The 11,812-nt window shown below is 37.7% G+C and overlaps 1 protein-coding gene across 5 annotated transcripts; it reads right to left on the bottom strand.

Annotated features, from left to right (window-relative positions):
* Positions 1 to 3,588: 3,588 nt before the first annotated feature.
* On the bottom strand, positions 3,589 to 11,713 carry LOC105184237 (UPF0528 protein CG10038). Of its 5 annotated transcripts, none has more exons than XM_011142901.3 (9): positions 11,269 to 11,713; positions 10,914 to 10,968; positions 9,725 to 9,797; positions 9,302 to 9,408; positions 8,907 to 9,233; positions 8,701 to 8,820; positions 8,520 to 8,618; positions 3,991 to 4,057; positions 3,589 to 3,890 (listed from the first exon to the last, which is right to left on the bottom strand). In XM_011142901.3, the coding sequence occupies exons 1-9, from the start codon at positions 11,304 to 11,306 to the stop codon at positions 3,736 to 3,738; spliced, it is 1,041 nt and encodes a 346-aa protein (XP_011141203.1). In that variant the 5' UTR covers positions 11,307 to 11,713; the 3' UTR covers positions 3,589 to 3,735. The 5 variants fall into 5 exon arrangements, with proteins under 5 accessions (XP_011141203.1, XP_011141204.1, XP_011141205.1 ...); XM_011142902.3 differs by having other exon boundaries at positions 11,302 to 11,712; XM_011142903.3 differs by lacking the exons at positions 10,914 to 10,968; positions 11,269 to 11,713 and adding an exon at positions 10,280 to 10,462 and having other exon boundaries at positions 3,591 to 3,890.
* Between the last annotated feature and the right edge of the window lie 99 nt (positions 11,714 to 11,812).

Below are 11,812 nucleotides of genomic sequence, written 5' to 3'. Positions count from 1 at the left end.
CCAGGGTCGCGCGCGTGTTCACGAGCACGCGCCCTCGACAGTACACATGCGTCGCGACCGAAAGAGCCTTGGCTGCGATTAGGTGCACAGCGGCGAACTACTAGCTAGAGAACTGTCGACTGTGAAACCGTCGATCGGACAACAGGACGAACCAAGGTAACGCCGCGCGACAAGGAGACTCGGATCGATCGCCGTGAGCTCCGAGACGCATCCACGTCTCACAGTGGCACTCAGTGGCAGGAAGTGGCTCGAATCTATCTCGAGTCTACTCTTTTCAGCTGAAACAGGCTTTTCGTCTGTTCGTGTGTTAGGATGAGACAAGTATATGTTATATGACCTGAGCGTTGAAGGGGTGGACAAAATGAAGAGTTCCAATGAAGAGTTCAGCTAAGAAGAGCAGGTCTGATTATCTTAAGACCAGCTCGGATTGCACTAGGGAGGGATTGGGTATATACTCGAGTAATACAGGGGAAAAGAAAGATTCCCAAACTATGCGCCATCGCGTGCAAAATCGATCGACACGCATCTCGTGAATGTCGAGACTGGCGCTGCGTGTATGTGGGTGTGTTCGTGCATGATGGGTTGGTTACCTCTTGGAGTATTACGTTAAGCTGCAACCTTTACTCATCGTGACGCAAAGTTACCTCTGTTGCGATGCAATCCAAGCTTCTTCAACCAACGGTCCCTAACGGACGAAATTAACGATGCTTCTACCTTGACAGAGATGAGATAATGGGATGGTATGGCGAGACACCCTTTGATGTGTGTAAATAAATACGCGCTCGTTAATACGTAAATAATCGCGAGTCTCGTATAATCGGTCCTTTCATCTCCGCGTTAGCATTATTACAGCCTGCCAACGTTCACCTACGGTAGCTCTCCCTTGTTATTGCGGAGTAAAGTCGAGCGGAATTTTATTCCATGACGTTCGCCTGCGACAAATTCAGCCCCGAAGAAAGAAAATACCAGCATTTCGAGGAGCAAGCGCTGCTTGCACTCGCGTTATTGCAGAGCAGAGGTAATCGCGCGCAGAGCAATGCTGCAGTCTCAAGTCTCTAATCGCTTCAGCTCTACGTACATAATAGTACTATAATTAGCGCTATCAATCATACGCGATCAGCGCGGCGAGCGGCGCGCGGCAATCGATGAAACACGATAGCATATAATAAACAGCGTTATCGATTGCGTGCAATGATACTCTATTTGCGCGATTCCCTTCACCCGAGACTCGACTGCTGCTATATCTCCGACTGTTTGACCGAAACGAGCCGAGCGGTGGCCGTCGACGAACGGATGGAACGATGGTGGGTTTCGGCCGACGCGAGTGATTTCGCCGACGAACGTGGCAGGGTGAGGAGGAGGAGGAGGAGGAGGAGGAGAGGAAGGGTAGATCTCGCGGCGCAAAGTGCAAGAAGAGAATCGCGCATAAGGTCACGCCGTGGGGTTACGCCAGGCAGATCCCCATTGGCAGGCCAGTGCCAAGCAAGAATCGCGATTGGCTGAAGGTCGTGGGTCGCCTCACCTACCCCCAATCCAACGTGACCTCCCACGCGAACTCGCGAGGTAGTAACCGCCGCCACCCTCGCCGGATTCGACGTTGGGGTCGCGCTGCCTCATCGCGCGTTCCGACACGCCGCGCGCAAAAATCCGCTCCAACGGGGGAGAGGAGCGCGGTTCTGCTCGGTGCATCTGATAACGGTGAGATTAATCGCGGGTGTTTCAAGGGGGCGAAACGCAGTCTTTGCATTCGGCCTCGAGGATATCGCGGGCGGCGACGATGCTTTTCTCTCCGCGCAAGGGTTGAAACGCGATCGGATATCGATTTTTTATGCAACGTACATGTTCGTATGATCGGTACTCATAATTTGATCTTATACTTAAGCATCTTCAAACGTTGCGAAAGCCAGTTCACTGGCTCGCTTGGCAAGTGTGAGACTTAAATCTCATGAATCTTAAATACAAAACTAAATACCCCACCCTATATTTTCTATGGAAACCTTTAACGTTCACACTTTCTATTCCCTAAACTGCCGCTTTGTTCTTTACTTTTCGAACTGAGGATTTTCAATACTCGACTCTCCATTCGCAACTTACGTTGCATCCAGAGAATCAATTAAAAAGCAAAAAAAGACTAGGACGACTGTTCGTTAGATGTCCCTCTTGTTTCCGACTACCCCTTTAATGGCCTACGCGCGAGGATCAAGTGATATATCCTTGCCTGCACGACGCGCATCCAAGACGGGAGAAGGTAGGAAAGAAGGATGGACTAAAACGAGCGTAAAGTCATAATGCCATTCATTAGGAGGATGAGGAGACGAAGGCGGAGGAGGAGGAGGACAACCGGCAAACCGCGGCAATTAACTTCCACTGGGGGCTTTTTTATCGCGTCGCGGTATTATTAGACGAGCGGTCAACCCCCGCTGAACACGAGGGTGAAAATGTCGCGCAGCGCGCAGATGCGGTAATCCAAATTTAGTGCGATATAAATACAGCAGATTAGAGCGACTGTTCTACTTTTTTTATTGTCCCCGCGATCCGTGACGAGGCGAAAAGAATTACGCACGAACGAAACGAGGCGTGACGATAATCTCGTTACAATCTCGTCGTCATCTCGTGATAATCGATCGTACGATCGTAATTGTGACGCGGATTTCATCTCATCGCGGAGTCTTTTTCTTTTTCAGTTCAAAGTTGAAACCTGGCGCACATAGATGTGCGCAAGCTCTGAAAGTTTAACGCCATTTGCATCGTTTAATATTATATAGTGAGAATTCTGCTTCTCGTGGAAATATCACATCACACGCTTCTATTTACATGGCATAGATATCAATATGTTTATATATAAACAATTAACATGATATTGTAACAGATATCATTAGGATAAGCAGGAAAAGCTGAATACGAAATATATACGTCCATAATGTATTCAATGGATCTTGGGAAGCTTCTGATGGAAAACAGCTTTTATTTCGTATTCTATAGTAAATTTACGTCATTATACAACTATTGCAATTGTAATCTCAAATATAAAATTTATTAGCATATATATAATAATCATTATCCTTCGTATGGCAATACTCAAGCTACGTAATTAAATCTGAAGCGTGCGAGCTTCAGTTCAATTATAATGGACCTTTGCAAATACGCCGCTCATTACGATTTAGTAATTGTTTCACGTATAATAACATCTGTACAATATTATTATTCGGTAAGATGTTATTGCCTGAAACGCGTATAACGCAATTACTCTAACACAATTAGGAGCGCCGCGCATTGGTCTGTTTCTTGTCTCTGGAAACAAGTCGCTCTCACGAAACACAGATTGAATTAGCGAATATTATAGAATAGGCATCGAAACCGAAAGTCGATAGCGCTATTCAAAACAGTTATTCAATCTTGTATTTAACGATTATTGCATATAAAAATATTAGATCGTGCAAGAAAAATATGTGACACTATATCTGACAAAAGATAAGCTTCATTTTATATATATATTCTTGAAAATTTATTGAATGTATGATTAAGCGTTATTAATAAAAAAATATTATTAATAACGATTAATAATGACGAATGAATAAGGATTAAAATAAATAATAATCAAAAATAATATATTACATTAAGCGTCAGAATTTTAAGATTTGTCGTTATAAGAAAAACTCGTGTTTTTAAGTATACTAGCTTGACATTGTCGTTCAGTACCACGTTTATAAATATCGTTAAGTCAAAATTAAATAACTATTTTATTTTAACATGACTAGAAGTTTCATTATCAGAATAGACCATCATTACAGACTTTCTGGAGATATCTTTAACACGAAAATATTTTCTTTGTATATAATTGAATATTGGTTTCATACAAAGAAACGGCAACTTTCGACGATCATTATCATCTGTAAGAAAGAAAGATTCGTTATATAAAATTCTCCGGAAAGGATGCCTCGTTCTATACAGCTTATTGCTAAAAAAAAGAATAAGGATTAAGAATTATACCACTTATTATGTATTCAACGTTTCCGTTATCTATTTTTATGTTCTTGAATGTCCAAAATTTGCAGATCTAAAGATAGAAATTATAAAGATTCTTTCGTTAAATAATGTTCGTATCTATATCACAAATTTCACGCTTATACATATATATATATATATATATATATATATATATGTAACTCTGCTAAAATACCAACAAAGTACACACAGCATACTATCACAAGAACGAAAGAAAGAACAAACTGAAAATACCAAATGTTCGTTAAAACAACAAAATATATGCATGTACACAGATATTCCAAATCCCGAGATCACACGTTATCGAAGGTCGTAAAGTCAATAAGAGATATAAGAATCTAAAGAAGTATTGTATTTTTTCTTCGTCATCTCTTAAACATAAAGTGATAAAGACTTTAACATAACAATGGACTTCATCTTTAATAAAAGAGACTTTCTTTCCATACAATTTCTTAAAAAGAGAATGATGTCTCTTTGTGTGTGAAGAATCTATTTTCTCCACAATGTGGATATGTATGTACATATATATGTACACAACATATATATATATATATATGCATATTAAGATGTCAGATCTCGCAATTTGAAATACAAACACCAATATGAATAAGTAAGAAAATAATAATAACAGCAATTAGCATTTCTCCATACCGCGAAAATTTCAGACACACTAAAAAAAAGTGCCAATTGTAATGTAGAAATGTAGAATTGTAGAAATGATTATTTTCAAGCACAAGTGCACATAATTTCATCCAGACACATACTCCTCCCTGCGTCGTGTTATTATTACGGTAGATACATTTCAAGCGTGACACACATGATCATGCGAGGATATATTTACAAGCAGGATATTAGGTAACGACGAACTCTGGGTATTTTCTTTCGGTTTTAAGGTTTCTGACAGGGATCTCTTGGTGTCCGAGCGACTCGCAGCTGCCAGACCGCAAGACCGATAGGAGAACACGCCGTTTCCGCCACTGCCAAAGCGCAGCCCTCCTTAAAATGTCGTGAGGCGCACGTGCGCGTGGTAGGAAACCGCAAGGTAAAACTACGTGACTTTTAACTTCCACGCGAAGGAGAGCCATATCGATCGGCTTTTGCATAGAGTGTCCGGAAACAGTGCATCGCACTGAGACACCGGATGCACAAAAGAGAAGATAGATTTCGCGTTGTAGCGTCAGGAAATTTCCATTTACCTCCTCCCCCCGTGTCAGTAATTCCTGCGTCAATCGGAAATAAGCAGGAGAAAGAGTGAAATAAAAAAAGCACATGACGGTATCGGACGCGACGCTGTCGTTCGCGTGTCGGCAATGATGTTTACAAGGAAGCTCCTTACTAATCGGTAACGAACAGCGGAATCCACTCGCAAGTCAATCCAATTGGACAGACTCGAAAGCGAACAGCGACGGGCAAACACGGACGATCGGTTATCGAAGCGATTAAACGTACATATCGCCGTCCGTGTCTGTCTATCCCGCGTCGCGCCGCGCCGCGCCGCGCCGCGCCGCGCCATGCCGTGCCGTGCCGTGCAAATATGCGCGGGCAAACTCGAAAGCTGCGCTTCCAACAAGGAGAAACACAGCGTCCGTCCGTCGACGTGGCCCGCGCGCCAACGTTCGTATGCACAACCGGCGGCATCGTGCTCTCGTGGGAAATGCCGTCAATTATATTTGCGCCATGGCGAGCGCGGGTGTCCAAGGTACGCCGGAGTTCCGGACGAGGGATGGCTGTGGGTGGGTCTATCGTCGTCCTCGTCCTCGTCCTCATCCTCCTCTTACTACTACTCTCCTGCCGAACCTGCTGTTTGCACCGGCACTCTAATTAATTATCCGGCGTCTCCGATAATGTAACACCCGACGCGAGCGCACGCACACCGGCGCGGCCCCGCTCTATCCGAATATGCCCGGAATTGTCGCGGCCACATCAGAACGACGATTTTGCGATGCGCGACTGTAACCCCTCGACGACGACTCGGCGAGAGAGACCTTTCGCGATTCCGTGTCCGCGAACAATGTGAACTTCGTCTTCGAGGTACGGCCGTCTGTTTCGTAAAGCGATCTGCAGCCAAGACGAATTTCTATGACGATATAACCGCCAAACTAATACAGCTGACCACTCTTGTCTGGTCTATGCGAATGGAATCATGAGAGAGAGAGAGAGAGAGAGAGAGAAAAGGGGGTAGGAGAGCCGAGAAAGAGCCAAGTCTGTTCGATAACTTCCTCTTTGCCGTTTCCCGGCGATGGGCGCGGAGCGTGCAAATGGAACGCATGGAAGTTATATGTTGACGCTCACCCACCGGATGGACAAATATCGTCGAGTACCACTCGGTAACGCGGGGAGCTAATAAAAGGAGTCGCGCTGTTCCATTATCGAAGCTAAGGGCTCACAGCTAACCGCTTCTGTAAATGGGCACGCGCTCTCTCATGCGCGGCATCTCGTCGAGCCCTTCTTATTACAATGATGCACAGGTCAAACTTCGTACGAGCAATGAAGCTCGTAGCGAAACTTCGTGCGTAAAATCACGCGATTATCCGGAATACAAAGCAGTACAACTTTCGCTGCAATTCGCAGATTTCCACGAGTTAAAAAATTCGACCCGTATTTTGCTCAATGGAAAGATTAAGATCAATGATTTTCTTTCGTTGCCGCACAGAAAAGAGAATCATTCTACCGAAAAGCAACTACTCAATTTATTTTCTTTTTACAAGTAATAGTTATTCCGTGTGAACAAAAAATATTTTCTCGATATTAGTTTCTTAAAGATCGTTACAAATTTCAAATTCATCAACTTGTATTAAAGAAGAGAAAAAAGAATTTTTGTTCTCTTCTCTTAAATATTATAAAACTTGTATTGTATAGAGGAAGCAAATAGAATTTCTGTTTCAATCTAGTGTTCTTGATTGAAATACTAAACTTATTGAAACTCAGAATTTATCTTGACTATATTTCAAATTTAATAAATTTACGTTTGTAAAGTGTTGAACTTTGCGTTTAATGAACGATAAATTTACAGATATAATATCCTATGAAATACTTGAAAGAAATAATATTGATTTGAATGCAATATGTATTTCTCTGCATGCATTCTGGTCTCATTATATCATTAATTTGTTCAAAGTCAATCAATTTGTTGTTGATTAAAGCGGCTTTAAGGCCGCAAAGGCGAATGTAGGTCTTGACAATTAACACGGGTATGACCGACAACGGATGGGACTTGTATCTGAAGTACGCACTCGGTAACGTAGAAGGCTAATAGAAGAAGTCACGCAGCGCTATTGTTAATGGACAATACTGCAGATGGTTAAAACGATTCCCGTCATCCTGAGCTCACTCTGCTCGGCGCGAGTACGCGAAGCCACTTGGCGCGCTTTTGTATGGCCAACGATCTCGGTGTGGATATCGATATGAAAGCCGACTGATAGTGAGCCAAAGTATTTTATCGCGAAGAACACCGATTAAATATAGTATTTATTTTTTATACACTTATATATGTATATACTCAATGGACCCGAGAGATATCAGAGAGAGAATGCACATTTATAAATACCCTCGATAATAAAATATTCCACACTTCCATTATCGGGCAAGATATCGAATTCGGACAGTACGTAAAAATTTCATGTATGCTATAAAATGCATTATGCTTTTTAACATAGACTGAAAATTTTAATTAACTCTAATCGCAAGGAATATCTCTTTTTGAAGTAGACTTGTATTAATGAAACTTTTGACAGTAACGTTTCGAGAAAATATTATATGAACAACTTCATATAACATTTTACTTTGTACCACAGCAATGTATTTTTATTATTCTAATAAAAGAAGTGTTCAGTCTTTATATACGTATGTCTTTATATACGTAATAATAATATATACGTAATAATAAAAATAAATTAACTTATTCACCCCCGTTAGTTTTCTATAAAATATAATCTTAAAATGAATTCTCAAGCAATATATAAATGTTCATGTATGCATCATGTGTTATATACATGTAATTTTTGATATCTTAGTTATAGATATTTCAGTTTTTAAAGTTTTTTTATATATCATGTAATGAAACTTCATTTAAGGAAGGAAGAAAACAACTTAACAATAACATATAAAATGCATGCAAGCACAGAAATTGCACAGAAATTGTGCACAGATCATTAATCCTAAAAATAACAAAATATTTTTCATGTAAAGTAATAATAATTTGTATAGTCTGTATAATTGTATAAATATAACTATATGTTAAATGGCATAGCAAAATATAAGTGTTATATATTTTATAAGAATATCTAACAAAAACTATATAAGATCATATATTTCCTGACATCAGACTTTCCTTTAATTACCAATATGTTCTTATAATTTTATGATAGGATTTTTAAATTTTTCAGCACTTTAATTACAGATATATATATATATATATATATATAAATATAAATTTCATGTGTATATATGAAAAATATTTTGTTTTTCCATTATCGATAGATTTAAGATTAAGATTTTGTTTATAGCATACTTACGGTTTTTAATATTGAACTTTCACAACATACATTAAGAGGGGAATCTATTAAAGCCACTGCAAAAACTCTTTTCTTAAAGTGTTCCTCTAATATCATCCCCTAGAACAACATAGATTGTCAAAAATTACAATAAAAATGCTACTTTGTATGTAAGCTTAGGTTAAAATAAAAATTTACATACATTTCGTATTACACAGTCCCCTCCAAAATTATGAGCGATAATAGCAATATTCTTAGCTTGACAATCTTGAATGTAGTTTTTCCACACTGTCTTGAAATGTTGATAACCATCAATACTACCCTGTATAAAAATAGAATATTTGAATAATAAAAAAAAATATAGTCCTTGCAATGAGTTACAAGTATTGTAATTATCATACAAATCACCTGGATTAATTCTAGTTTTCCGTCTATAATTCTTAAGTTGTCATTAATATTGAGCAGTAAGATGCCATAACCTAATTTCTTTGCTTTATCAACATATGAGATCTGAGTCCCATAATCAAGACCATAATTAATTATTGTTTGCCTAGACCATTGACCAACCACAGCTCCACAGCCATTGACTATTATTATCAGCTTATCATTTGTAAAACTATCTGTGCTTGCATATATAAATGATTTTTCTAATGTTAAATCAGAAGACTTTTTTGGCACTGGAAGTTTCTTCAAACCTTCTTTTTCAAGTAACTTGTATACATATTCATCAAGAGCCTGTAACAGAATACTGAGTTACAATAATCTTCAACTAAATGGAATATATCTGTAAACAATTTACATACATTATATACTTCATATCGCAACTCCTTCGCAAGATCATTAATTATATTTTCCTTCTCTGTGTTGAACATGACATCTTTAAATATTCCAACATGTTTCAACTTTCCATCTGTAATAATTTTCAATATTCATCATTTATTATCAGAAAATTTAATTGATTTATAATATATATAAATCAAATAAATATTAAATTTATACTTCTGAAAATATAAAGAAGATATATATATTTTCATATTGTTCCAGCAGTTACAAAGATCGATAAACAGAAGATATAAAAACGAAACAAAATAACTTTAAAAAAAAACCAAATTGTGATGATAAAATTCTATATGACAACAAAGTTAATATTGTTTACAATATTGGATACAATAAAATTCTCGATACATCGTCCTTATTTCGTACATAAATTATAACATTAAACGTACTCTTAAATATATAGCCAAGTTCATCTAAGGTTCTCGCCGTCTTTGGTAAATGTCTCTTGTTCTTGGCAAACAACTATTAAACATATTTAAAAAAGCATTGTTTGAAGATCGTACAAAACATAACCTCTATCAAATAATCTGAAATCTGTTCTTTTTAGCTGCACTTTCTGCACTCTTAATAGATCTCTTCTTTCCCCTCCAATTTAAACGTATATTTATTTTATATTAGGTGACTTTTTATAGCTGTATTATGTTATGTATTATATTACACTTATGTTTGCGTTTAAGATGAGACAGATATGTACTTGAAATCCAGTAGAGGAAAGCTTAAGATAACTATAAACAAAAGTACAAGAAATATAAAATTCAAAAAAATCGATGTATTTGCAGAAAACGCAACATGGTGCATCTAAAAAGAAACAGATCTAAAAGTTTTATATATATATATATATATATTCATATTAATTATCAATTAGTGTGTAAAATATGTGAATATTCGACGATTAAAACTTATCACACACACTTAGATTACATAATAAAATGTGAATACTTAACCTTTTTCCACAGAATATAAAGCAAAACACCGAAAAAAGGTTGCCATATGGCCATTAGGATAAATATCTTTTATAGAAATTATTGACAAATACGATAACGTCTCGCACGAAGTGTATCGAATAACAATCTCGGAGCAAGAACGCTACAATATATGTGTATTCTTCTCTTATAGCTACAAGCTTTTTTTGCCGAATCACGTGATTATTATTCAAATATAATAGTATAACCTCCATACACACATATATATATATATAGTGGATTTATTAATTAATGATAGAAATTTTATGTACGTATACATGTGTAAAAAAAACATCTATATAATTATAAATCAAAAACTTCCTGATTTTCTGATCAATGAGTTGAAAAAACTAAAACATTACAGTTTAAACTTCGAACTGCCATTATTGGCAAATGCCGCGTCGTGTTCCAATCAACCGTCGACTTGATCTCATTACATAAATACATAAAATTTACTTTCGACGTTCTCGACGATATTCTGCGCGAGTATCTCCTTCAACGGTTTAAAAGAGCAAAGCTCAATAATTTAAGCAGCGGACGTGTGTAACTATTCGACACTTTCAACGCTTTATTTCGCGAGATGTTTAATGAGTGATTTATTTCAGCGATCACTTACCGATACTTTACCGCCATCAACGCAAGGTATTTGCGGCATGCTCGGCGCTAAAATGCTAAAATTAACGAGCCAAAATTACTAGAAATATAGAGATGTAAATCTTAACTGATACGTTGCAACTGTTCTATAATTGCGTATCGACGAGACGGTTGTATCGGTTGCGATTCTCGAAATATCAATGTATGCCAACTTCACTCGGTACTCTCAACGAGATATTTCATGATATTATTCTAAGCGATTATTCAACCATATTTCGCTACGACGAATCGTCGGGAACTTATTTTTCATAATAATGCATGCGCAAAACTCGTTAACGGCAAATCGGAAACGTAAAAATCCGCGATTAAATACTAACCTGAAATGTGTAATGGATGTGCTACGTACGTACATCATGTTCCGGTCTTCCTGACAGAACGATACGCGAAATATTCATTTACAACGATTACTCGGCATTGTTTTATAACTACAAACGCATGAATCTTATTATTTTGGGCACTTTGAATGACAAATTGTACGCAAAATTCATCAGATAACGTTAGATAGCGCAACCGTTACAATTTCGGATTCTACATACTCTAAACAGTGAAACGACCAATCACAATGACGCGTCTGCTTTCTTACGAGACAAATGCATGTGATTGGCCATACAAGAAGCGCGTTAATTAAAAAGCATAGGAAAAAAAATGATATTTCTCAAAATTTAGGACACATACTTATATGTATACGCATACTTTTTAAATGATACATTTATTCGCACACTTAAATTATCCTCCTTTAGATCTCTAAATATATCTTTATATTCTACTTGTTGCAAATTAATATAAGACAAGAGACAAATTAACTTTTAAGATGAAATGGTATAAAAATAAAGTTCTGTTTTTAAAAAATTATCAGTTTAT

This window comes from Harpegnathos saltator, unplaced genomic scaffold, assembly GCF_003227715.2.
Source record: "Harpegnathos saltator strain DR-91 unplaced genomic scaffold, Hsal_v8.6 scaffold425, whole genome shotgun sequence".
In the NCBI taxonomy this organism is placed as follows: domain Eukaryota; kingdom Metazoa; phylum Arthropoda; class Insecta; order Hymenoptera; family Formicidae; genus Harpegnathos; species Harpegnathos saltator.
This window is presented reverse-complemented; position numbering and strand designations above follow the sequence as displayed.

Excerpts from the sequence above, each read along its gene's own strand:
- LOC105184237 (XM_011142901.3), bottom strand. The coding sequence starts at position 11,306 with ATGATGTACGTACGTAGCACATCCATTACACATTTCAG. Across the intron at positions 9,798-10,913 it reads TTGATGGCGGTAAAGTATCG|TTGTTTGCCAAGAACAAGAG; the intron begins GTAAGTGATCGC and ends TATGTTTAATAG. Across the intron at positions 4,058-8,519 it reads AAAGTTCAATATTAAAAACC|ATCTGCAAATTTTGGACATT; the intron begins GTAAGTATGCTA and ends TTCTATCTTTAG.